The 27,982-nt window shown below is 37.4% G+C and overlaps 3 protein-coding genes and 1 long non-coding RNA gene across 5 annotated transcripts; all 4 read left to right on the top strand.

Annotated features, from left to right (window-relative positions):
- Nucleotides 1–27: 27 nt before the first annotated feature.
- Nucleotides 28–3,319, top strand: LOC120442840. 2 transcript variants are annotated; one of them, XR_005614972.1, is made up of 4 exons: nt 28–1,139; nt 1,416–1,518; nt 1,934–2,347; nt 2,918–3,319. It is a non-coding gene; the product is annotated as an uncharacterized LOC120442840 (long non-coding RNA). The 2 variants fall into 2 exon arrangements; XR_005614971.1 differs by having other exon boundaries at nt 28–1,518.
- Nucleotides 3,320–17,163: 13,844 nt separating this feature from the next.
- On the top strand, nt 17,164–19,044 carry LOC120442594 (sialic acid-binding Ig-like lectin 14). The gene is made up of 4 exons (XM_039619324.1): nt 17,164–17,220; nt 17,628–17,824; nt 18,223–18,642; nt 18,912–19,044. The coding sequence occupies exons 2-4, from the start codon at nt 17,764–17,766 to the stop codon at nt 19,028–19,030; spliced, it is 600 nt and encodes a 199-aa protein (XP_039475258.1). The 5' UTR covers nt 17,164–17,220; nt 17,628–17,763; the 3' UTR covers nt 19,031–19,044.
- On the top strand, nt 19,031–22,285 carry LOC120442729 (sialic acid-binding Ig-like lectin 11; the record flags this gene model as incomplete). The annotated part of the gene is made up of 6 exons (XM_039619875.1): nt 19,031–19,232; nt 19,350–19,607; nt 19,697–19,981; nt 20,382–20,412; nt 20,512–20,581; nt 21,425–22,285. Coding segments are annotated over 6 exons (1,146 nt in total), but the record flags the coding sequence as incomplete, so codon positions are not given.
- A 1,590-nt stretch (nt 22,286–23,875) lies between these two features.
- Nucleotides 23,876–27,079, top strand: LOC120442728 (sialic acid-binding Ig-like lectin 12). Its single transcript, XM_039619874.1, has 6 exons — nt 23,876–23,890; nt 24,245–24,367; nt 24,608–25,015; nt 25,110–25,430; nt 26,151–26,426; nt 26,967–27,079. Exons 2-6 carry the CDS (start codon nt 24,307–24,309, stop codon nt 27,077–27,079), a joined length of 1,179 nt encoding a protein of 392 aa, XP_039475808.1. The 5' UTR covers nt 23,876–23,890; nt 24,245–24,306.
- The last annotated feature ends 903 nt before the right edge of the window (nt 27,080–27,982 follow it).

Below are 27,982 nucleotides of genomic sequence, written 5' to 3'. Positions count from 1 at the left end.
TACAAAAAAGATGGGACCTAAGGCAAGAGAGCTGGCAGGACACAACCACACAAGGGCAATCTCAGGAGGATGCCCTGCTAGGGCCATAACAAGAACAATAGCGCTCAACACTAAATGTTTTATTGCCCCCTGGGTAAGAGAATAGATTGATCGATGAATGAATGTGTGGTATTGTGTGGTATTTATGAACATTTTGAAAAATAATAACTAGCTGCTTTTAACAAATAAATGAAGTTGTTGAAATTTGATATCTGGGAAGTATCATTCATTTCTAATAAATATGACTCAGTGTTTAAGGTCAAAACAGTCTGTCTCAATCCTCTGGGTCCAGCTATGTAGACTCACACATACAACAAACTGTTGCACTGATCTTATTTTAAATGGTTAAAAATAATTTTCACAAATACAAGTGCAGAGCAGTGCATTGTTATAACAATGTTAAAAGGAGTTTCATAGCAATACTAAGAGCAGCAGAGATGGTGCAGAATATAAATGGATACATAAGAAGGCTAAATATGCAGAAGTGTTTGCAGAGAGGCAGCAAACACTTCTGCATATTTGGGCATGAAATATGACTAAATATGCAGAAATGGGGGAAATGAGAGAGGGTAAGTTTATTTTAAAGTCTTAAGTTCTTTAATGCACTCAATCTGTCTCAAGGAACTTTTTTTTAATGAGTACATAAGAAAACACTTAAATAGCAATAAAATGATGTTGTATCGGTGGTATGATGTTGAAGTAATGTAAAGATAAGCTAAATGTCATATACAAGTTATGTTTTCACTCTAATATTGTGCGGACTTCACCTCACAGTGTAAAGGGCCATGAGGTGAATGATGATGATTTGATGCTATATGAACTTGTTGGAGCACCATTACTGCAATCTTAAAATCTCAAGATAGCATTATGTTTTAAAAAGGTAAATTATTTAATAAACAATAAACAATTTTATAATTACATATAGCATACAGAGGAACTTGAATGTCAGTCTGTAAAGTAGAGTGGTTTACTGAGAAACTTCCTGAAATCATTTTGCAAGGAGGAAGAAAAAGAAAAGAGAGATGTGGATGAAAAACTTCAGTTTAGAGAGTCAGCAGTCATCAGTGAGAAGAGAAGTTTTGAAGAACAAAGCAAAACAGGTAAAAATAAATTTTAATCAGTTTCAAAAAGTCTTTTTAAAAGAAGAAATGTAAAGACTTTTTCACATCTGTAGCAGTGATGGTGAATAAGACCATTATTTATTAATAAAAGATTATGAGTGACCTAATGCTGTCCTCTTATTTGGCAGTTAATATACATTTAAATTATATTATATATATTATACATCTTTTATTGAGCTGTGTGATGTGAACTGTTGGCTTTTTCTTTATTTTATTTTTTGTTTTGATTTCTTTTTGCTTCATCTGCTGGATAAGTTATTCTGTGGAGGGAGAGACTGAACGTCTCGAGCATCGAACATGTTTGTTCTCATCTGGTCGGCTCTGTTTGTCTCTGTAAAAGGCAGCATTGCTGACACAGGTTTGTATCTTCTCCTTTACTGTAATTCTGCTATATTTGTATTTGACTTTTTAAAATATTTGCATGTAACACCCTTTTTCTGAAATGTATCCAGATGATAAGAATTTATTATTACCCGCAGTTCATCATAAATTTGTGCCTTTGCTATCATCTATTGGCTTGTGTGACATTTTCATTTAATCTTTTGTTAAACGTGTTCCGAAATATTGTTGATGCACATCCAGGGAGATTCCATAGCCTGGATATAATAAGCTGTGAAATGAGAACATTATAGTAGTTGTGTAGAGTACAGCACAAACAAGCAGCCTGTGTAAAAGATAAAAATTACTTCAATATCTTTAATTAGACATCATGTTTATCGTTGTAAAGTAAATATTCTTTATCACTATATTTATCTTTCCCTTTGCATTAACAGGTGTCTCAGCCTGGGGTCAACAACACTGTGTTGGAAGATACTGTGTTACTCTGAGTGAGCGAGAACTAACAGCAGAGGCTGGACTCTGTGTTGTGATCCCGTGTTCTTTCACTACTGCTGATGAGTTTAAAACCAACCATGCAGTTTGGTACAAATGTGAAGCATCTCAAACAAGATGTGGTGATGGTGACATAATATTTCATAGCAACAAAAACACAGACAGAAAAGCTCAGTCTGGGTTTGAAGGACGAGTGTCACGTTTGGAGCCTGATGTGAGTCAGAAAAACTGCAGCATCATCATTAATGATCTCAAAGAGTCTGATTCTGGATCATATCAGCTCAGAGTTACTGGTGAACTGAATGGACAACAAGATGGATTCACGTTCATTCCGAGAGTAACTGTCTCTGTTAAAGGTATGAAAAGGTATTCCAAGAACAATTATGTTGAAAAGATATTCAGTCATGTACAATAACATATTTAGTATTTTATGGTCTTAATGAGGTATTCATTATTTTGGGGAATTATTGACCTCTATGGTAGCTGGTAGGAACTGCAGCAGTTCCTGATAAAACTTGTGCTTCCCATTAACCATTTTCATTGAATATTTTAATATTTGAGCCCAGATTAATGTGATAAATTAACCACAGGTAGTTAATCTTGTTTCATAAATTCAGTTTATTTCCATTAGGTCTTAATCAGAAGCCCACAGTAAATGTATAAGTTAATGGTTTACTTATACATTTCTCAAAAACATTCTACACACTAAGTATCAGTTAATGCGACAGAAATATGTGCAGTATGTACACAACCATATACATGTAGAGCGGAGGTTGGCAACCAGCAGCTCACTGGACACATGTGGCTGTTAAGTCTCTCAGCTGTGGCTCCTGGAAACACTCAAATAAAAAAATTAATTAAAAAAAATGTGTGTGTGTTTACATATATAAAATATGCCTGTGCATGTGCTCTCTTCTGTCTTACAGCAGCTCGTGTGAAACATTGTGGTTCTTGCAGTACAGTTCTTCCCTGGATTGTTGCTGGTGTATCTCTCACTTTGAATACCTTCTGCATATGGTTCCTTTGGTATGTTTCTCCACATGTGTTTTTATGTTTTTTTGACTCTTTGAATGCAGTCAAGACTTTTAGACCATAATGGGCTTCTGTTTCTTCTTATTAAATGAATTCAAGAAACAAGGTGAACCTACATCAGAAGGAGAGAACCTACATGTCACTGCAAAAAGCGGATGTGTCATCAGATTATGATGTTATTGCACAACATACAAACTGAAAAGTCAGGTTTCAGATAGATGTGTAATTGTAATGGCAGCCTGTTGTCAATACTTTGGTGATGTACTTAGTTTTATTGTCTTTATTAAAGACCGATACTCTGGCATTACAAATTTTAATTTAAATTATTCAATTAAAACTTAGTATTTGTTAATTATTTTTTACATTGCATTGTAAACATTGAGATTGTTTTAAATGTAATATATTACACTTTCTATTTCAATTTATACATAGAGTTTAATAAAATCCCCATTGGGGGGATAGGTTAATTGATTAAACTAAATTGCCCATAGGTGTGAATGCAGGAGTGAATGTGAGTGCGGTTGGTTTTCTGTCTCTGTGTGTTAGCCCTGCGATAGACTGGCGACCTGTCCAGGGTGTACCCCGCCTCTCGCCCTATGACAGCCGGGATAGGCTCCATCGCCCCCCGCGACCCTGAAAAAGGATAAGCAGAAGCGAATGGATGGATGGATGGATGGATGGATGGATGGATGGATGGATGGATGGATGGATGGATGGATGGATGGAGTTCAATAAAATTGTTCACCTGTCTACAGCTGCAAATAGAGCTCTGTCCATACTCATTTTTTAGTAGTTTCTTTTTAATATTTGGAAGTTTAGGAGGTTGTAGCTAACAAGGCTACAACTATTCTGCCTCTTTATCAATCAGATCAATTCACTGGCTCTCTTGGGTTGGTCAGTTACATCACAGTTTTTCTACTGTTCCTCTTTTCCATTGTTGTAAAATGTGGAATGGTGGAATAACTGACAGAATCCCCCATGAAACATTAGGTGAGGAATATTTCCCTGTTCAATTATTGCATGCATTTGTTTGTGTTTGTGTAAGATATAAGCCACACGAATGTGGGAGTGAAGATTTCAGTCTAGTCCATCTGCCAGCTATTTTGAGTTGAGTACTGGGAATAGTTGATTGGTGTAGCTTGTGGCCCTTCTCTATAAAAGGGAGAAAAAGAGGAGTTTGGAAGAGAAAGCAGGAAGGAGAGAGGTGGTACAACACAGTTGCAGCTGGTTGCATCTGGTTGCAGCAGCAGACTCCAGTGAGAGAAAGGGATATTTTAAAGGAAAATAGATTTAACATGGCCTAAATGGCTTTGCTTTCATAATTACATTTTTCCAGAAGGGGTATTCATTTTAAGTATGATTTATGTGGATTTGTTTTGATAGGACAGAATAGGAACTTGTTAGTTTGCTGGACCTGTGTATTATGGAAGTTTAAGGAGGAAACACTTACTCTGTAATTAGGAGTTAACCAACCAGATGACACAATTCAAGACCTATCGAAACGTTAACAAAACTATTGAGTTTTTCAGAAGGATTGTTACAAAGAAAAAATACTCAACTAAATACAAATTTCCTAATTTTTTGCACCAAGTATCCAAACTTAAGTAGCTGATGGACACAGATACACAGATCAATTAGAGCTTCATCGGATCCACACTTCAGACGTCTGCCAGCGGTTAGTCTCTGTACAGCACTGCAGGTCTGATCCAGACAGCAATGGATTTGAGATTTCTCACAGGTATTCACAGTATTATTGCTTTTTAATATGATTAGATTGCATTTAAGTGCCAATTTGGCACTATTCAAGTGAACCAGACTGCCTCTAACTCAATTCAGTTCAATTTTATTTATACAGCGCCAAATCACAACAAAAGTCGCCTCAAGGCGCTTTATATTGTACAGTAGATCGCACAATAATAAATACAGAGAAAAACCCAACAATCATATGACCCCCTATGAGCAAGCACTTTGGCGACAGTGGGAAGGAAAACTCCCTTTAACAGGAAGAAACCTCCGGCAGAACCAGGCTCAGGGAGGGGCGGGGCCATCTGCTGCGACCGGTTGGGGTGAAAGAAGGAAAACAGGATGAAAGACATGCTGTGGAAGAGAGACAGAGATTAATAACAGATATGATTCAATGCAGAGAGGTCTATTAACACATACTGAGTGAGAAAGGTGACTGGAAAGGAAAAACTCAATGCATCATGGGAATCCCCGGCAGCCTACGTCTATTGCAGCATAACTAAGGGAGGATTCAGGGTCACCTGGTCCAGCCCTAACTATATGCTTTAGCAAAAAGGAAAGATTTAAGCCTAATCTTGAAAATAGAGATAGTGTCTGTCTCCCGAATCCAAACTGGAAGCTGGTTCCACAGAAGAGGGGCCTGAAAGCTGAAGGCTCTCCCTCCCATTCTACTTTTAAATACTCTAGGAACAACAAGTAGGCCTGCAGAGCGAGAGCGAAGTGCTCTAATAGGGTGATATGGTACTACAAGGTCAAGAAGATAAGATGGGGCCTGATTATTTAAGACCTTGTATGTGAGGAGCAGGATTTTGAATTCAATTCTGGATTTAACAGGAAGCCAATGAAGGGAAGCCAAAACAGGAGAAATATGCTCTCTCTTTCTAGTCCCTGTCAGTACTCTTGCTGCATCATTTTGGATTAGCTGAAGACTTTTCAGCGAGTTTTTAGGACATCCTGATAATAAAGAATTACAGTAGTCCAGCCTGGAAGTTGAATGCATGAACTAGTTTTTCAGCGTCACTCTGAGACAGGATATTTCTAATTTTAGAGATGTTGCGCAAATGGAAGAAAGCAGTCTTACATATTTGTTTAATATGTGCATTGAAGGACATGTCCTGGTCAAAAATGACTCCAAGGTTCCTCACAGCATTACTGGAGGCCAAGGTAATGCCATCCAGAGTAAGAATCTGGTTAGATACCATATTTCTAAGATTTTCAGGGCCGAGTACAATAACCTCAGTTTGATCTGAATTAAGAAGCAGAAAGTTAGCGGCCATCCAGGTCTTTATGTCTTTAAGACATTCCTGCAGTTTAACTAATCGGTGTGTGTTACCTGGCTTCATGGATAGATAGAGCTGCGTGTCATCTGCATAGCAGTGAAAATTTATGCTATGTCTTCTAATGATGCTGCCTAAGGGAAGCATGTATAATGTAAATAGAATTGGTCCTAGCACTGAACCCTGTGGAACACCATAATTGACCTTAGTGTGTGAAGAGGACTCTCCATTTACTTGAACAAATTGGAGTCTATTAGATAGATATGATACAAACCACTGCAGCACAGTACCTGTAATACCTACAGCATGTTCTAATCGCTCTAATAGGATATTATGGTCGACAGTATCGAATGCAGCACTGAGGTCTAGCAGGACAAGCACAGAGATGAGTCCACTGTCAGAGGCCATAAGAAGATCATTTGTAACCTTCACTAAAGCTGTTTCTGTGCTGTGATGAGCTCTGAAACCTGACTGAAACTCTTCAAATAAGCCATTCCTCTGCAGATGATCTGTTAGCTGTTTGACAACTACTCTTTCAAGGATTTTTGATATGAAAGGAAGGTTGGAGATTGGCCTATAATTAGCTAAGACAGCTGGGTCTAGAGATGGCTTTTTGAGTAAAGGTTTAACTACAGCCAGCTTGAAGGCCTGTGGTACATAGCCGATTATTAGAGATAGGTTGATCATATTTAGGATTGAAGAATTAATTAATGGCAGGACTTCTTTGAGCAGTTTTGTAGGAATGGGGTCTAAAAGACACGTTGATGGTTTGGAGGAATTAATTATTGAAGTTAACTCAGAAAGATCAATTGGAGAAAAGAGTCTAACTTAACATCGATGGTACTAAAAGTAGCTGTAGATAATATTACATCTGTGGGATGATTATTGGTAATTTTTCTCTAATGATAAAAATTTTATTTGTGAAGAAGTTCATGAAGTCATTACTAGTTAACGTTAAAGGGATTGTTGGCTCAGTAGAGCTCTGACTTTTTGTCAGCCTGGCTACAGTGCTGAAGAGAAACCTGGGGTTGTTCTTATTTTCTTCAATCAGTGACGAATAGTAAGATGTTCTGGCTTTATGGAGGGCTTTCTTATAAAGCAGCAAACTATTTCTCCAGGCTAAATGATGATCCTCTAAATTTGTGACACGCCATTTCCTCTCCAGCTTACGAGTCATCTGCTTTAGGCTACGTGTTTGAGAATTATACCACGGACTCAGGTACTTCTGATTTGAGACCTTAGTTTTCACAGGAGCTACAGTATCCAGAGTCGTACGTAGTGAGGAGGTAAAATTATTAACAAGATAATCGACCTCTGCTGGAGTAGCGTTCAGATAGCTGCTCTGCTCTATGTTGGTACAGGGCATTGAAGATGATAACAGTGGGTGGATTATATTCTTAAACTTAGTTACAGCACTTTCAGAAAGACATCTACTGTGATAAAGTCTACTCTCCACTGCTGTGTAATCAATTATTGTAAATGTAAATGTTATCAGGAAATGATCAGACAGCAGAGGGTTTTCAGGAAATACTGTTAAATGTTCAGTTTCTATGCCATATGTTAAAACAAGATCTAGAGTGTGATTAAAGTGGTGGGTGGGTTCTTTTACATTTTGAGAGAAGCCAATTGAGTCTAATAACAGATTAAATGCAATGTTGCGGCTGTCATTGTTAGCATCTACATGGATGTTAAAATCACCCACAATAATTATTTTATCTGAGCTGAGCACTAAATCAGATAAAAAGTCTGAGAAATCAGACAGAAACTCTGTGTAAGGCCCAGGTGGACGATATATGATAACAAATAAGACTGATTTCTGAGTTTTTGTCACGGCGAGTGAGATGAGCCGTGTGGAGATGATAAAGGAGGATCCAATTGCAGGCACTTGTAAAGGTGTGAAGGTGGTTTATTGAATAAATGGCAAAGGGAAAATGGCAAACGAAGACAAACTAAACTATACTGGAAAACAACTAAACTACAGCGCAGAAACCAGAACACAAACATGAAAGAGGGCGAGCAGAGGCAGACGATGGTAGACAGCAGGGAAACACACAGATGAAGCAGGGTGGATACACAGACGGACCAGCAACTACAATGACAGAAGACGCGACTTAAATACACACAGAGAAACACAAGGAGATTACACACAGGTGGTGGACACAGCTGGGAGTAATTAATGAGACGAGACAAGGGAGGTAAACTGACCACACTTACATGAGACGAAGACCTTCACAATAAAACAGGAAACAAGAATCACTACACAAAGACGCAGACTCGACACTGAGAGACAGACAGAATAAAACACATGGAACCTGAACTAAACATGAGGGCGAGATAACAAAACCTAAACCAGAAGTAATCATCATCATCATTATCATTATTAACAGCACTACAAGAGAATACGAGAACAAACCATCATTCAAAAAATAAACCAAAACACAATAAACTCAAAATACTGGGTCCAACGGACCCAGAACCGTGACAGTTTGACAGCTGGGTTGGACAAGGCTAAGCATCAGGCTTTCAAATGAATTAAAAGTCTGTCTTGGTCTTTTGTTAATTAATAGACTGGTGTGAAAAATTGCTGCCACACCGCCCCCTCGGCCTGTGCTTCGAGATTTCTGGTAGTTAGAATGACTCGGGGGTGTTGATTCATTAAAACTAACATAATCATCCGGCTGCAACCAGGTTTCTTTAACCTTAAACATCAAAATATCCAACACCAAGCTAAAGCTTACAGTAAGTCTTTTACTTACAAAGTGAGAACAGGAAGTTTTCTGATGCCACATGTGGTCATGTTTGAGTTATGTAATTTCATGTGATATGTTTTTGATATTAGCTGACAGAGTATTGAGCAATAAAAATGATGCTTTTTTTCTATTATATACTTAGTTTAAATCCTCTTGAGAACTGTTACCTTACCCTAAAAAGTTCCAGGGGAGGAAGGAAAGTAACAAAAGATGTCAAGGTTGAAAAAAGGAGAAAGGGAAGCAAAATGGTTAAGTTAACACATATGTATTAATATTTCTATTAATAACTAAACACAGAGATGGGCAAGCTGCTATCACCTTTTAAGGAAAAAAAACTCAGGTGTTGGTCATTAAACTGAAAAGTAAGTTAAAAAAGGATTAGTCACCAAACACACACTCCTCTTCACAGAGCAGGAGCAATCAATCACCATACACAGCTCACTAGCTTCAAGCCAACAAGCCTCTCTGTCACAAGAGCTCACCTTTCTCTAGCCTTAAGTACTTCTAGCTGCTGATGGGAGTCAGCTTTACAAAAAAGATGGAACCTTAGGCAGGAGAGATGGCAGGACACACTACACAAGGGCAATCTCAGGAAGAGGCCCTGCTAGGGCCCTAACAGGAACAATAGAGGTCAACACTAAATGCTTTATCTTAGACTTAGATCTTAGAATTCTGTAAAAGCACAACACTGTTATCTTGAGATCACCTTTCTTTAAAAGGTGATAGCAGTTTGTCCATCTCTGTGTTTATTACAAGTGATTATTATTGTAATGTATTATTGTATTCTTGCTATTGCTCCACTGTAATGATTTTCTTTTTATTCATTAAATAACATTTTAGAAACAGATATCACAAAGGTCTTTACCATGACAACAGTTAGAGTATTGGTGTAGTGGTGTCACATTTGGTAAAGTATACATCACTATGATTCAAAGCTTAGTATGCAATATCTTTTATTGAGCTGTGATTTGAATTGTTGACTTTTTCTTTTTCTTTGTTTTAATTTTTGTAAAATGCTGCACCATTGTAAAATTTTTGTTTTACAATGGTGCATCGAACCACCCAAGGGGCTCTTCAACTGGTGGGGAAGGCTGTTACATCTTCCAGGAGGTCTCCTCTCTTCAGGAACTCACTCTGCAGAAGGGGGAGATATAGGAGAGGTGGAAGTGGTGGAAGATCTCAGCGTGGGGGTCCATTGTCTTGTGTAGTCTGGAAGATGAGTGGATGGCGGGGTGGGTGCAGTTTTCTCTGTGGTGGGGCCGGGCGGCGCTGCTGTACTGAGCCCCGGTCCGGATGGGCCTGGGCCCCCTTTCCCTGGTGGGTTGCAGAGTATGGGGGTGCCTACTGGGGTCAGCGGGGGCTGGCCCCAGGGAGGGGTCACTTGCCCCTCCCTTCCTTCCCTCCCCATCTCCAGCTGCCTCCCTTTTCCCGCTCCACCACAATCACCCACACATGCAGGGCCTTGGGGTAAAGGTGTGTCACCAGGGTGCAGGGGAGGCATACTTCTGTCTCTTTCTTTCTTGCTTTCTCCCTTTCTTATCCCCCAGTCATGTCTGTCCTATCTGTAACAACGGAAAAAAACCCAAATGTCAATCAAATGCACCAACACAGCAAAGCCGTGATGAGCTAAAAAAACAAAACCTAATCTACAACATTACTCAGTATGACCTGGTCAGATAAATCATTGCAGTGCATTTAAGGAGTAGATTTGCCAGTTCATTAAAAGAATGACACCAGGGGGCGTCGGTTAGCATGCAGTTCCTTTACTGAAAGTAAGTGCAGATTGGCCTTCTGGTTTTGTTTTATTAGAGTGGTGTAGTTCTGTAACAACGAATAAGTTACGTAATAAAAGACTGTTATGTGCTGTGTTGGGATTGAAAATGTTTGATTTCTCTTACTAAAATAAGCGGTTATAATCATTTCATACATTTACTATAGATGAGCGCACACTGAAAAAAATGCAATAGGGTGGTTGTTGAATTTGCATAGAATTACTTCATATATCCAGCATGACTAATTTAAATTTCACATCTAAACATATTTTTGTCTTTTAATTTTCACATATTCTTTAAGAATATTCATTCTTTTAGAATAAATCATGTTGAAAAGAAACAAGTTAGTCGTGTTTTATGCTCAAGCTCCGCCCCCTGGAAAGGAAAAATCGGCTGCACTGTCCGCCATTTTTGTCTCTCGCTTTGGAAAATCTACTACCATCTGGAGTTTTACACTTGAAGGTAAATAAGATTTTAAAGCTAACACACCAGTGAGAAAGAGTGTAGATCCTTTATATATGTGGACTTTTACTGGAGTGTTGTTATTTTACAGGTATGTGGGCTGTTTATCGAAAACCAGGAAAGGCCAATGTTAGGCTCCAGTTAGCTAATGGTAACCGAAATTATGCGATAAGCAAATTAGTAATTAACATATATAATGTGAGTTAATATTGTTTATATATTCTTTCAGTCTAAATTAACAGACTATTACAAACTTGCATTGGTGTCTGTAGTAAGTGGTGGTACCTGCAGTGTCTTAACCATTAAACAAGGTAATGTAGGGCCGGGATATGACTAGTTTGTTGAAACATGTCTGCTGCCAATGTGACTGCGCACACATGGTAACATTACCAGCACATAGCCACAGCCGCTATAAACATGCTAAAAGGTCAATCTAGCTTCTGTAGTCAGCAGCTGGAAGACTCAACACAGACCCAAGATTCAGTGTAACGGTTATCTAAATGTTGTGTGTCCTGTTTGTAAGCCCAGAAAAAGAAATTAAATAAAATGACGACCTTGAGCTTCAAGCTAATGTAAGCGTAATGCTGTAGCATAAAGCTAATGCAATGATGAGGTTGTTAAATTAGTAAAAATACAGTAAATATATCCAACATGAATAATTTATATTTTTGGTCTAAACATAATTAAGTCTCACGCCTTTCACTTGTTTTAGAAGGATGTTCAGTCTTTTAAAACCAGTCATATCAAAATAACAGAAAATAGTTATGCTTTCTGTTAAAACTCCACCCCCAGGGTGTGTTCTGCGAGGAAAATTCACTGTGGCGGTCCGCCATTTTTGTCTTCGCCGTTTACCTTTGGTGCTGAGCTTTACTTTGTCGAGGTAAACTGAAAACTACATGTTTGAGAGGAAACGAAGAGAACATCCATTAGATGGGGAAGTTTTTCTCATGAATTGCCGTTGAGCAACATAATAGAAAAACAAGTCATTCCTTAAGTTAACTAACGATAATGCTAGCTTAAGCTGCGGGACAATATTATGTGCATTAGCTTTTTTTCAGTGTGTGCCCAGTCACATTCGCTTGTTTTTTTCTCAGTGAATACAGACTAACAAACTTGTGTCCATTTAGTTAACTGGTTGTACCTAAAATGTTTTAGTTAAACAAGCTAGTTTGCCATGGGTGGGCTCTGTGTGTGTGTGTGTGTGTGTGTTCGGGGGGGGGGTGGGGGTCTTCACTAAAGTCGGTTTATTTAGGGCATGACACCTATGCAGTACTCATTAGGAGAGGAAGTGCATGACTTGGGGCTTTATTTCATGTTCTGGGGCAGTGAATGTAATGTACTGATAACATGTTAAAGACAAACAAAACCCAACAAATTATTTTAACTGATTTATAGAGAGACTGAGAGGAGGGCTTAAAGAGATAAGAAAAATGACAATATAAATATGTTTAATTTATTTTTTCTGTATCGATATATGGTGCTTATCCCTGCTGAAGGGCAGATTGGTGTTGCTTCAGAACAATTCTCTAGCGTTGTTACGTAGAGGTGTTACAGTTAAGGTTTTAATAACATTATTTTATTTACTAGTGAAGCTTTGCATATGTTATCTCACATTCTGTAAGGTAAATTTTCTGGAAAGGTCAAATTAATTAATTTAACTAAGTATTAATGAAAGACCTTGATGTGTATATGACAATAATAGATGTAGTTTCTGGGTCATTTGGCAGAACTGCAAAATGGCCAGAAGGAGGCAACTGCTGTGGTTGCAAACAGGCTTTGGGTGGTATGGAAGTAAGGGCAACTATGGAACTGCTCAGCAACATGGGACCCATAGCTAATAAATAGTAATATGACAAAAATAACAACTTTGTGTGGATGTAACCTTGTGAGATCTGAGATTTTGACAGCATTTTATGTGACAACTTCTCTTTTTAGATAAATGCAGAGTTTAAGCGATTACCACCATGCCACTGCAGTCCAGATTACTCTCGCAGATAGATGTGCTATCTGACAAACTAATAAAGGTCTTCAAAAGGCGAGGAGGACAAAGAGGAAGAAGACTTCAGAACATTCTGGAGCCCACGGCCCAGGTAAGAAAAAAAAATAATTTGTGTATACACTTTAGGGAAAATAATAATTTTAACCAAATGCTGCTTGTCACTCTATGCCAGGAGTATGTTGAAAATCACCTGGGATTTTCACAATTTACCATGGGTGCGGTTTTTTTTTTCTTTTACCTGCATTAGAACTATGTGTGGAGTTCATAGTTGAACACCTCTCTATGCTCTGACAGTATTCTGCTTCTTTGCATAGAGATTTCACTTCAGAAATGCATTACCTTTTTAAGCATTCTGAGGACTCAAATCACATGCTGTAATGAATCCATTTTTGTTCACCTAATGTGTTAATGTTAACATTTTTTGGAATAGTGACACAGATTAAAATAAGATTTGGTATAATGTTCTTTGACCTGTGTTCTGTTTAATTAAATTTTGGATTTCTGCATTTTCTAGGCCGCAGATGAAGCCATTATCCAACGATCTAATAAGGAAACAACCATGGAATTTACATCATAAAGTCAAGAGATACCAATGGCAGCCCTGAGGACATCGGGATAGTCCTTGAAGGCCAGAGAGTCTGGCAGGATTTGGATAACTATACCCTAGCAGCTGCAGTGCTGTTTGGACTAATGTACACTTTGAACCTCACCTACCCACTGGAAAAGTATACCTTGGAGGTATTATAGAAACTGTTTATGGAGCTCAAAAGGAACAGCCTTTCAAAGAAGGCCCAGGTTTTCAGGACCAGACTGTACGATTGAATAGTTTTCCAGTTATGATGTGGGAACAACATGTTTACCTCTTGAATATGTACCATCCTTTCTTTTAAGCCAGCACTGGTAAAGTTGCAGTACATAGTGAAACTTATTTTTCTGGCACTTTTCAATTTGGGGCCTTTATTACTGCAGTGTTCAGTGTTCACTTTTCAAGCCATGGCTCTTTTGAAAAAAAATTCAAACTTTGAATGTCCATTTTTTCTCAATGGAAATGGTGCCTTGCACCAATTTCACCAGTTAGCAATTTTTTTCCCAAGGTGCACCACTACAAACAGATTGCATGGTCTAGTATTAGTGATTGTGATGTTTAGTGATAGAAGCAAGCCAATACTAATCAGTTTAGGTCTCTTGGTTTTGTGCCTGTGGATTATAATGTTATTTTAAGTCTCCTTTTTGTGTCATTTTAATAATTACACCCCTTTTGCCATATTACCTTATGGCTCTTACATTTAAAAACTATTTTTACATAAGCGTGATGTCATAAGGCCCCACAATGTTGAATCCAGGTTACAGCAGATAACTTTGAGGAATGTTGTGGAATGTTTTTAAAGAGATGCATTGTGCAAATGTGACTCATGTATATTTTGGAAGCCTGAATTGAAAGTCCATTGTTACAACTGTGTAGTATTTTCAAAAATACAGGTCATTGTTCAAAAATGTTTTGCTTATTTCTTTGATTGAAGAGAAAGTGTACAGTACATACAGTAAGATCAGCCTTAATTTAGTTTTATTTATTGAACACTCAATTATATATTAGATTATATATTATATATTAGAAATTTGTTATAAAATAAAATAAGCTTACCATAAAATAATCTTGTCAATATAACACATAGTAGTCCAATACAATTAACACAAAAAGTTCATGTCTGATAAACAAGTGGTTTCTATAAATATTTGACCAGAATGAAAAACGTAACAACAACATAAAAAAGTCATGTTCATGTTACCAGATAAATGTGTGCAGGTATAACATGAAAAACTCAGGTTAACCAAACATAACTTAATTTCGTGCAACCGCTTACAATAATTTTTTTATGTTTATCCCACTGATTATTTTTTTCAGTGCATAATGAGTTGGCACTCAGTCTTCTGAAGGTCATATGCTTCGTTCGATGTGACTATCCAGACGGATATATTGTAGGAAATGACTTAGAGTCCAGAGGGGTAACTGCAAACACGCTTACACACATAGATTATGATTACAATAAATCTCGGGGTCAGAGAGTTCCAAATATGATATTCTAAACAAACACTGAATCACTAGAAGAATGATGGATAATAGCATTAGATTATCAAGGTTAGGCAGGAAAGCGTTTTCCTTTTCTGTCTCTTACAGAGGAGGGAGCGGATACCAGACAAGGTCACGAAGATATGAGGATGCTTCGGAGCAAACACCAAGACTGCCACGTCTGTGCGGGAGGAAGATAGCTGCTATAATTTATGTTTCTGTCTCACTATATAATGTTGTACAGCCCGCTTGCTGGTCATCCTTTTTGTGAAACATGCTGCTGGTTCACATAGAGGTCCACAGCGCTGTGTAAACTTAATTTCAATGCCAAAAGCAAAGTAAATCCTTTTTAAAAAGACAAACCTTTCTCCTGAGAGTCCTTCCAAAAATTCTGAACACAACAGCTGTTAAACATGCAGTGTAACATGTGACAGCAAGCCTTGACTGTACTTACTGGTTGCCTGCACTCACACATTCTTCAAAACAGATATGAAAACAAAGCACCCAATCTAAGAAACAAATCAACATCACAGTCGTTCCACAATGATCCCTTTCCACTTTCCTTTCATTTACCACCAGCAGTGTCCCTCATGCATTCTGATGTGTTATCATTTAACAGCTAATTTAGCCTATTGCAGGAGGTTGTCCTTTGTCACATACAGTGTTTCACATTTGAAGTCAAATCATAAAAATCAGTCCATCATCAACACAAGTGCAGTCATACAGCTCTGTCACACCACATATGAGTTACATGTAGTTTGGGACTGGAAGTCCCTTAGATCAGTGTTTCCCAACCTTTTGGAGCCACGGCACATATTTCACATTAGAAAAATCACATGGCACACCACCAAACAATTGATAATTTTTCCCCGTGCACCAGGCACAGCGGAATTGGTTTGTCCCGAGTTCACCTTTTATGCTTTCTTCTGACCCCTACTCATGCTAGGGCCTTCATCTGGGTTAAAAGAGGATGTCAAAACCCCCTTTGTCTTGACCATTAAATTTACTGTACATGTTACTAATTTTAGTTAATTTTGGCTTACTGAATATTGATATTAAAAGAAAATGGTAACACAGACATTCTGAGATTTCCTTTTAAATACTACTTATTTTGATGCACCTAAAAATATTACTTATGTGAACTCTGCAATATGACTGCATGTATGAAACTTTGAAATCTGCTAAATCCCCAAGAATGTCAAAGTATGTGATGTGCCAGGCAGGATGAATAACACCAAAGCAGGACTCATACACAAAGGAATAAAATCAAGACGGCAGCGTTATTGCTGTCGAAAAACTTGAAAATGAAATACAAGAAAACTAAACTAGAAACTCAAAATGTGAAGCTCAAACTAGAAAACCAGGAAACAGAGAACCAGAACATTACCAGGAGCATGGAAGAAAAACACAGCACTGTGAGGGGACGACGCAACATAGAGCAAAGGAAGACACATTAAATACACAAAGGATTAACAAGGGAAAGAGAAACAGGAGGGAAACATGTTTCTTATGTTTCTTGAATTTACACACCACTGCTGCTTGTGAAGCTTTCACTCACATGTGCTGTACCAGTGTGCCAGTAATGTGATTTCAGATAATTTGTGGCCTACAGTCGGGTAGTTGGCTTTGGATTTGTTGCTACTTATGTTTTTAATGTATACATACAGTGAGACATTAAATGCAAGTGACAGCAAAAGATCAGCAAGTATACGAAAAAGAAACTTTATGCCACAGCCAAAACTTGCGGCCACGACTATGCATGTATCACACACTGTCAGTTACATGAGGTTTCTTCACCAGTTCCAATTCCTTAATCTTTACCAGCTTCAAGTTATCGAGAGAGAAAAAATACTCTTCCTGCAGAGATTCAGCAGTAGAGGGTCTTTTTTAAGCAAATAAAACAGCTGTATTTCTCATTGCTTATGTAGTGAGAAATACATTTACACAGTTTGATATAAGATGGTGCTTTTACAGAAGCCAGTCTTGCTCAGTAACATTTAAATGTGTGCTGAGAAACTTCCTGAAATCTTGGTGCAAAACAAGGAAGAAACAGAAAATAGAGACGACGAGGGCAGTCAGCTGAGATCACTGTGGAGAGAAGAGTGAACGAGAAAGACAGGAAAAAGGTAAAAAAAATAAATACAATTCCACCTTTTCTTCTATATGGCACTGCTGATAAAAGTTACTTGTGCTGGACAAAAAAACTGGGCTGACTGGTGGACTGTTGTTTTGTGTCTGTTGTTACATTAGTGAAATGATACAGCTATGTTTTAAGACAGATTTTATACATACAACTGCTAAAAATTTTGTGACATCCTTTAAAATATATGATGCAAAATGTGGACAATCCCTTGTTTTAATTCTGCATGTTTACATTAGCTGCATTAAAGTTTCTCTGTGGAGGGAGAGACTGACCAATGTCAAGCATCAAACATCAAACATGTTTGTTCTCAGTTGGGGAATTCTGCTTTTCTCTATGAGCAGCAATGCTAAAAAAAGGTTTGACTCTTTTCTTCTGCAATCTTGTAATTAGGTTACAAATCTGGTGGAAGAAAGCAGTCTCAAGAATACTGTGTTATTCTTAGTGAACAAAACTAACAGCAGAGGCTGCTCATCTGCTGGATAAGTTATTCTGTGGAGGGAGAGACTGAACGTCTCGAGCATTGAACATGTTTGTTCTCATCTGGTCGGCTCTGTTTGTCTCTGTAAAAGGCAGCATTGCTGACACAGGTTTGTATCTTCTCCTTTACTGTAATTCTGCTATATTTGTAGTTTAAAGAAAAAAAAATATTTGCATGTAAAAAAAAGATGATAAGAATTTATTATTATCTACAGTTCATAAATTTGTGACTTTACTATTTACATCTCTACTATCATTCTGTGTGCCATTTTAATTTATTTTTTTGTTAAATATGTCCCGAGATATTGTTAATCAATATCCAGGCAGAGTTCATAACCTGGATATAATAGGCTGTAAAATCTGAAAATTATAGTTGTTGTGTATAGCACAAACAAGCAACTTGTGTAAAACATAAAAGTTACTGTAATATGTTTAATTAGATATAATTGTTATTGCTACAAATTAAATGTTCCTTTCACTATGTTTATCTTTCCCTTTGCATTAACAGGTGCCTCAGCCTGGGGACGACAACAACTCTGTAGAGACAAAGGATACTGTGTTACTCTGAGTAAGAGAAAACTAACAGCAGAGGCTGGACTCTGTGTTGTGATCCCGTGTTCTTTCACTACTGCTGATGAGTTTACTCCCAAACATATAATTTGGTACAAATGTGATGCATCTCCAACAAAATGTAGTGATGATGAAATAATATTTCACAGCAACAAAACCACAGACAAAAAAGTTCAGTCTGGGTTTGAAGGACGAGTGTCACGTTTGGAGCCTGATGTGAGTCAGAAAAACTGCAGCATCATCATTAATGATCTCAAAGAGTCTGATTCTGGATTTTATCAGCTCAGAGTTACTGGTGTACGGAATGGACAACAAGATGGATTCACATTCATTCCAAGAGTAACTGTCTCTGTTAAAGGTATGAAAAGCTATTCCAAGAACAATCATGTGGAAAAAAAAATTCAGTCATGTACAATAACATATTTAGTATTTTTATGGCCTTAATGAAGTATTCATTCTTTTGGGAAATTATTGACCTCTATGATAGCTGGTAGGAACTGCAACAGTTCCTGTTAAAACTGTTTGCCTTTTTTTATTAAATATCTTACTATTTGAAAAACAGAATGATGTACTGGATGAACTTCAGGTAGTTAATCTGTTTTTACAAATGCAATGTATTTCCATTAGGTCTTAATCAGAAGCCCACAGTAATGATTCCCACACTGACAGAGGGACAACAGGCCACACTGACCTGCACTGCTCCTGGTCTCTGCTCTGGATCTGTTCCTGAAATCACCTGGACATAGAGAGGAGCAGGAGGGACTGAATCTTACATTACAGGAAACAGCACTGATTTCAAGACTGAGAATCTGACTGATGTAACACAGAGACACATCTCAACTTTGACCTTTAATCCTTCAGCTGAACAGCACAACACTCGTGTCACTTGCAATATCAACTTCACAGGTGGAAAAAGTAAACAGAAGACTTTCACTGTAAATGTGAACCGTGAGTACTTTGCAACCTCTGATTTTTTTTATATTAATTTTTTAAAATCTATTGAATGATCAGCAGAGTCTTAAAAGGAAATCACATTATTGTAAAATGTATATTTTTATCTCACAGATAAGAAAGAAATTACAATCAGTGGTGTTACAACTGTGAAGAAGGGAGATGTTCTGAATCTGACCTGCAGTGTTGAAAGTTTCCCTCCATCTCTGATTGTGTGGTCTAAACTTAGTTCTAACACAAAGCTGCACAATGACACTGGATCAGCTACACTTGTCGTCCATAATGTGACATCAGAACATTCTGGGCAGTACATCTGTACAGTAAAACATCTGGACACAACTCTGACTTCATATGTTGATGTAACTGTGACTTGTGAGTCAATGGTATTTTAACCTGAAATTCATATTAACGTTATAGCTTGCAGCTTCCCCTGTTTTATGATTCTGGTTACATGTTTACAGGGCATACAAAGATACAGAATGGCTCAGGATGTGTGCTTCAGTCTGAGGGTTTGACCTGTGTGTGCATCAGTGAAGGGTTTCCTTTACCTACCATCAAATGGCCTCTGTTGAATCACCACACTGACTACTCTGTCATTACCACTGTATTAAATCACACAGTCAAGAGTACTATCAGTGTAACTGTAAAAAACCATGGCAACAGCACTGTTGAATGTGTCAGCAACAATGGAAATGGAGAAGAAAGAGAAAACCTGCTGATCAATAACAAGTTGTCTAAAAAAGATGGTAAGTTTTGTTTGGTTGTTGTTGTTTTAAATTAAAACCCTTTCTGTAACACTTCTAACCACTTGATCTGCAGTCAGCTGAGACTGAAGAAGTCACTTGGATGAGTGACGAAACGTTTCTCCCACAAAACGCTACGTCCAGATGAACAGATTCAACTTTTGGAGACTTCTAACCACTTGACATTTTTACTACCATTTTTTTAACCCATGTAATCTACGACCTATGTAATTAATACAATCATTAGACTAGCCATTAGGTGTACTGTATATAATTCAATGCCTTGTGTGAGTTAACAGGTTTTTCATGTTGTTTACTTTGAGTGCAGAGCCATCATCAGGTTTTAGGTGGCGATTTCTGGAAATTATCATTGCATTTTTGATTGGTGCAGTTCTTTCATCAGGTGTTTGCTTTTTGGCAAAAAAGTGCTTCAGGTACAGAATTTATTTTTGTAGTTATTATTAAGGTTTCTCTGTAGATGCAATTTAAGATTCATTTCAACATTGTTTCTGTAAATATGCCCTTTTCTACAGGAAAGAAATGAAGAGTTCCGGACATTTGAATGATACTTTTGTGATGCTGACACGTCCAGATGATCCGCTGGTATTTATGTTAATTCGTCTTTTTTGATATAGCTTAAAGTAGTTCAAATGGGTTTCTGCACAAATATCTCCCATACATATGGAGGAAGTCTCACTGCTGCTGGTAATCCACACCCAGTCCTATAGAGCTAAAGAGAGGGGAGAAACAAAATTAAAAATCATTGAAATAATAATTAGCTGGATTCAGTGGATTAACAGCAGCTGGTAATTGCACATAACCTGATAAAACTCATCTTTTCAAGGCATCAAAATAAAAATCTTTCACATCTCTGTGCTACATAAAGGCAGATGTATATGCATAGTATGTAGATAGGAATCTCTCTCACACACACACTGAACCATCTCTTATATTAAAACAAATCACCCCACCAAAGGAGCCACTCACTGCACAGCGCTATCAGGTGAAACAATAATAAGTCAGCTCAGTCTGCCAGGACAACACTAAACAACAACACACAAGACAGTGTCAAGCAAGACAGTGTCAGGAAAGATGATTGTTTTCCAGAAATGAAAAGCCAATCCTTTAATGGACACTACACATTATACAACTTTAGACAGGTGCATCATTGAAAACCTGGGCTGACAACTCAGGCATAGCTGTGATGGTAGGCAGAGGCTTCAGAATAAAGTGACGCAATTTACAGGTGCACCCCTACACCAGCACAATGCAGGAAGGGACAGATGGAGAGAGAAACCAAACAAATAGTATAGCTTGACTTAGAATATGGTGCAGAACTCACACGCTTTGAAGCATGAAAGAATATACACGAGATACATAGATAGTACTCACAATGTTGGGGTGCCTGTAGCTGATAAATGACTCAAACTATTTACTTTGTAACAGATATATGATGGTCAAGCATTACAAAACAACCAGACCCTGAACTCAAACAGTGGGACAAACGAAGTGGAATATGCCACCATTGATTTTTCCCTGTTAAAAACGAAGGCAGCAAGGACGCGAGAAAGCACAAAGACGGAGTACGCTGAAATCAAGAGGATAATAAAAAAAGAACAAGTAGATGATGGTGGAGACGACGGTAAAATGTTGGAGGGGGAGATGAAACACTGTGAACCAAAAAAGAAGGAAGAGGAAGATGGCACAGTGTACTCCACTGTGAATGACATAATAGATGATAATTGAGGAATTCGTTTGTATAGTTGCTAAGGATAAATATTGATCTCATCAGATGTAATGGATGGATTGATGGATAGATGGATTTTCATTTTGTGTTTGAATGAAAACCTTTTGAAAAATCTTCTCTATGTTGTAAACTTCACAAATATTAACAAATCAAATCTTACAGGGATGAAAATGTTACCTCTGAATATAGTGCTCTGCAATAGTTTAATGACTACAAATATTAGAAAAATGTTATGGTTAAGCAATTTTTAGATATCTATACTTCTTTACTATAAAATCTTGTCCAATGACATTTAGCTGTAGTAGTAAATATAGTGGCTTATCTTTTACTTGACTTTATTCTTGATGTATTTTGCAGATTTTTAACGGTTTAAGTTTCCAGGTGGCAGATGGCCAACACTGACCTTGTCTGGTCAAATATATTTGACAGTGTGCAGCCAAAGTGTGCCAAATTACCTTTGGAGTTTCCTTTTAGTGCTTTCACAAAATGCCCTTTTACACCATGTTTTGTGCTTTGTATTCTCGCTGCAAAATGTATGTCTTTTTGCTTAGTAAATGCATTTTTTTCCCTGTCTTGCATAAGATCATTTATTTTCTTTTTCAGTTTTTATCCGATACGTTCATCAAGTCAGAATGTTTATTTTGACCAAATCATTTGTTCTATACCACACAATCCATTTCAAGCTAATGATATAACTACCTTCAGTGGTTCTAATGCTAATGTCAAAAGTCCCCAAACACTTCTTAAGTACACAATGACAATGCACGTGTAAAGGTTCCTAAAAACAACATACAAAAGTCTTTACAGCTTAAAATTGCAAGCAGTGTGCTTGCTCACTTTCAGCAAGAACACTACAGTTCACATATTATTTGGGGCTGTTTTTAAGTTGCTTGCTCAGGCAACAGTTTTCTCATTCCAGCAGTCAAAATCAGGTTATGACAGAAATGATGAAATTTCCTTTTTTCAGTATGATAATGTATTTCCCTACAAAACAAAGTGTGCAAAGGTTTTCTTCAGGAAAGGCATATCAACTCTAAGACATGGCCAACAAGTGCTTAAAGTGCAAAGAATATAAACACTTTATGATTTTATGGCTACAAAATATCAACACTCTTTATACATTCATATACAATTTATTTTCATTTACTTGCCTCTAACAAGGTTTTGCATTCATCCTGAGCAGTATGCGCCATCTAGTGGCATCTTTGAGTAACATAAGTCAAGTACAACTGAACCCAGCATCTGCACTTAAAGACACAACAAAATTTTTAAAAAGTCATCCCGCTTTTAACTTAATGATCTTGTACAAAATTAACTATGATTTTTACATGATCATAACCATACCTTTTTTTTAGCTATGTTTTTAATGTATCCATCTTGTACACACATTTTTCAACCCTTAACACACTCTGTATGCATGTTTTTAACCCTTAGCGTTATATTCCTGGTGTGTCATGCCTCTTTTATACTTTACAGATAAGGGGAACAGCTCTGCATCCTCACCAAGGCTGGCTCTTTTATGTTTGTTTCAATTTTCAGCCCCTGAAGTTGCTGCTTAATCTTTGCTTATAGCTCCTTCTGCAAAGGTCCTTATTCCCATCTCCTTCAGATGTATTTTAGGAACTGAACTGAAAAATTGCTGAAGTATTTGCAGAGATGTTGTACGCAGCTGAAATGGGGAAATGCTGAGTGGCATTCTTTGTTTTATTTTGGGCATTTTAGTCCATTTAATCTGACTCGGGGATTTTAATATGACCATTTTAATACATGCAGATGTTAGTTTTTGACAAAGCCCATCAATGGCAATATAGTTGTTCTATTTGTGGGTTACTCTGTTGAAGTAAAAAGAAAAAAATAAATGAAAAAAAAAACACACAAAAATCTCAATGATATGGTTTTACTGGTATTTAAATTCCTCAAAGAACATTTTTCCTACTCAACACTAATTATTCAATCAATGAAATGAAACATATGTATATCATACAGAGTGTGATATAATAATAACTTTGTGAAAGCCAGTCTGTAAAGTTCAGAGTTATGCTGGTAAACATGTGGAAATCCTGTTGCAAAACGTAGGAAGAAATAGAAAAAAGTGAGGAACAGAAACTTTGAATTAAAACGCCAGCACAGATCAGTTTGGACAGAAGAGAACAAGACAAAAAGAGGTAAAGATGGGTTTCAAGTATATACTTTAAAACTAAAGATGAACCATACTTTGTTATATTATTTAACCTGTTTTTATCTTATTTATTTTATACTAAAATGTTATAGATCTCACTGCTGTAATAACTATGAGTTAACTGTGTATAATACATTGATACAGATAACATAAAACTGTCCTGTTAAGTGCTTAACTATATAAAGATTAAGTCTTTGGAGCAGCTGTAGTCCTCCGTAAAGGATGTACACATCATAATTACAACATAAATAAGCATGTGACATGAGATGTGACTTTCATGAGATGTGTGACTGTAGCTGGAGTCTTTTCTTTGATGTAATTTCTGAATGTTTATTTTTAGCATTAATACAAATTTGTCCAGTGGAGGAAGAGACTCAACGTGTCGAGCATCGAATATCAAGCATGTCTGTTCTCATCTGGGCAGCTCTGCTTTCCTCTGTGACATGTAGCAGTGCTGACATAAGTTTGTATCTTCTTCTAAGTAACCTCCTAATTCAGCTGATATTCAATAATCTTTTAACATTTGCATATAAAACTGTTTCATAACATGTATCCAGATTATAAATTATCTATTATCACCCAGAATTTATCATAATTTAGTATTACTACTGTCTCAAGTAGTAATTTATCAAGGATCAGACACGATCTTTTACTGTTTGAAACTAAAAACTGTCTATTTTTTATATTTCCCTTGCATTAATAGGTGCCTCAGCCTGGGGACGACAACACTGTGTCAGTGGATACTGTGTCACTCTCAATGAGGGAGAAGTAACAGTAGAGGCTGGACTCTGTGTTGTGATCCCATGTTCTTTTAGGACTGGTGATGGCTTTACACCTAAACATTTAGCTTGGTATAAATGTGAAGTATCTGAACCAAGATGTGGTAATCCTATCATGATATTTCACACCAACAACAGCATTAAAGTTCAGTCTGGGTTTAAAGGGCGAGTGTCCTTTTTGGAGCCTGATCTGAGCCAGAACAACTGCAGCATCTTCATTAATAAGCTAAAACAGTCTGATTCTGGATCATATCACCTCAGAGTTATTGGTGAACTGAATGGAAAACCTGATGGATTTTCATTCTCTCCCAGAGTGACTGTTTATGTAAAAGGTATGAAAATGTAGACTAAAACACAAACATACTTGAAGTCTTAAACACTCAAAATGTTTAACCAAAAATCAAAAATGTATTGTTTTCCCATTAGGTCTTAAGCTGAAGCCCACAGTAATGATTCCCACACTGACAGAGGGACAGCAGGCCACACTGACCTGCACTGCTCCTGGTCTCTGCTCTGGATCTGTTCCTGAAATCACCTGGACATGGAGAGGAGCAGGAGGGACTGAATCTTACATTACAGGAAACAGCACTGATTTCAAGACTGAGAATCTGACTGCTTTCACACAGAGTCCTGTCTCAACTTTGATCTTTAACCCATCAGCTAAACACCACAACACGAACGTCACCTGTATGATCAGTTTTACAGGTGAAACAATTACAGAAGAGACTTCAACCTTAAATGTGAACTGTGAGTACTTTGCTATAAACACAAAATATTGTGAACCTTGTTGAATTGTACAACTTTTTGGGGGAAATGTAAGGAAGTTATTTTTTGTTTTTTTGACTCATAGACTTGAAGGAAGTTAAAATAAGTGGTGTTACAAGGGTGAAGGAGCATGAATCACTGAATCTGACCTGCAGTGTTGAAAGTTTCCCTCTATCTCTGATTAGGTGGTCCAGACTTAGTTCAGACACAAACCTGCACAGCGATTCGAGATCAGCAACATTTATCATCCTAAATGCAACAGCAAAACATGCTGGACAGTATGTTTGTACGGCTCAATATATTAACAATACTCTGAAGGAGAAAGTCACTGTAAGGGTGATGTGTAAGTTCACAACTTTGTGCTTTTAAAGAAAAATACTTTTTTTTTTGAAGACTGTCTTCTGAAAGACAGACAGCACTGCTTGACATCAGTGCTTGGTGTCATGGAAATGGAATTGGAAGCATTGTAAATATTGTGTGTATATTCAAGAGAAAACCTCCAGTGAGATTCTACAATGATCAAATTGTCCTTTAAATGCTGATTAGAAGAAAATAACTGTGCACAAGTTAAAGACACAGTTTACTTTGTTGTTAACATTAGCATCTACAATTTAGAGCAAAAACTCATTGCATATTTTCATAGTAAACGGTTATATGTTATTGTCTCCTTCCTTAAATAAACCAAGTAAATGTGCTGCACAGATTACAGGAAACCTCAGATCACTGGGAGAACGGTCATTAAAGAGGGAGATGTTCTGAATCTAACCTGCAGTGTTGAAAGTTTCCCTCCAGCTCTTATTGTGTGGAAAAAATTGAGTACAAACCCAAACCTTCATAGTGGAACTTACCTGTATAATGACACTGGATCAGCTACACTCACTATTCCAAATGTGACAGCACAGCATTCTGGACAGTACATCTGTACAGCAAAACATCTGAATACCACCGTGACTTCTTATGTCAGTGTAACTGTGACTTGTAAGTAGACAGTACTAATCTTCTAGTAAAGTTTAGAATTGCACACAATTGTATAAATATGATAGGTAGCCAAAAACATTGATCTGTATTGTTACAATAAACCTTTTTTAAATGTCATGACATAAAGATAAAGGTGGGTAAGAAAATAGAAATACATTTTCAAAAATAAAATAATAGTTATCAGTCCACAGTGCACCGCCAGAGCAGCTACTGTACAATTTGGCATTGTTTCTCTGGAAAACTACTGGACCAATGGAACAGGTTTTTGAAAGATATTCCCTCTTTTGTGTTTTGATGATGATGGTGGGAAATAAACTTAAACCATACCAACAAAATGGAGCCCAAAGTATAACAAGGACACTGGTGTCCCTCACTGCATCATCAAGGCAATAATAAACCCGAAACATACATCCATCCATATTATACAAAATCACTGTCTGGGTCAAAGGTTTTTGTCATGCGTTAGAATATTAAAATATTTTTGTTTTAGCCATTTCATCCTTCCTTATCTTAAATAAATTACTAAAATCTGTTCCACAGATTTAAGGCAACCTCTGATCATTGGGAATACAACTGTTAAAGAGGGAGATGTTCTGAATTTGACCTGCAGTGTGGACAGTATCCTCCAGCTCTTATTGTGTGGAAAAACCTAGCTCCAACACAAACCTTCATATTGGAACTGACACTGATCTGCACAATGACACTGGATCAGCTGCACTTGTCATCCAGAATGTGACAGCAGAACATTCTGGACGGTACATCTGTGCTGCAAAACATCTGGACGCAACTCTGACCCTATATGTTGATGTGACTGTGACTTGTAAGTAGACAATACTAATCTTCTGCTATAATGATATATATTTAGTTCAGCTGTGTTCTCACCGGTTTCCATTCATCGTCAGTATCCAGTATATTTAAGCCCTCAGTTTCCCTCAGTTTCTTGTCTCGTCATTGCCTTTTCATTATGTGTGTTTTCAGTTCAGTCCACTTAATCAGTTTAGTTCAACCTTTCATGTTCTGTTCATCCCGTCTTTATAATAAACACCATGCTCATAGTCAGTCAGTATGTGCGTCCTGCATTTGGGTACTCTCTTTCCATTCCCAAACACCTGACCGTCAAAAAAGCCTTCCATAGCACAGAGTGTGGTTTGCCTTCAATGTTTGAATTGGGAAAAGAGAAATACAAGTGAATTGAAGGAAAATCTAATTATGGATGAGATACCAATATTACTTCTATTCCCAAGGATATTCCCTCTTTTAGTGTTTGGATGTGAATCACAGAGAGGAGTATGTAGAACGAGGAAACTTAGTCTTTCATGATTCTTTAAAGGTTATCTTGAATAATTCTTTTTTCGCCCTCCATATTATAAATTGCTGAATTCTGTTCCACAGATAAAAGGAGACCACTGATAGCTGGGAATACAACTCTTAATGAGGGAAATGTTCTGAATTTGACCTGCAGTGTGGACAGTATCCTCCAGCTCTTATTGTGTGGAAAAACCTAGCTCCAACACAAACCTTCATATTGGAACTGACACTGATCTGCACAATGACAC

The sequence above is a fragment of the Oreochromis aureus genome, linkage group 11 (assembly GCF_013358895.1).
Source record: "Oreochromis aureus strain Israel breed Guangdong linkage group 11, ZZ_aureus, whole genome shotgun sequence".
Lineage (NCBI taxonomy): Eukaryota > Metazoa > Chordata > Actinopteri > Cichliformes > Cichlidae > Oreochromis > Oreochromis aureus.
Note: the sequence above shows the minus strand (reverse complement) of the source record. Positions and strands in the feature narration are given on the sequence as shown.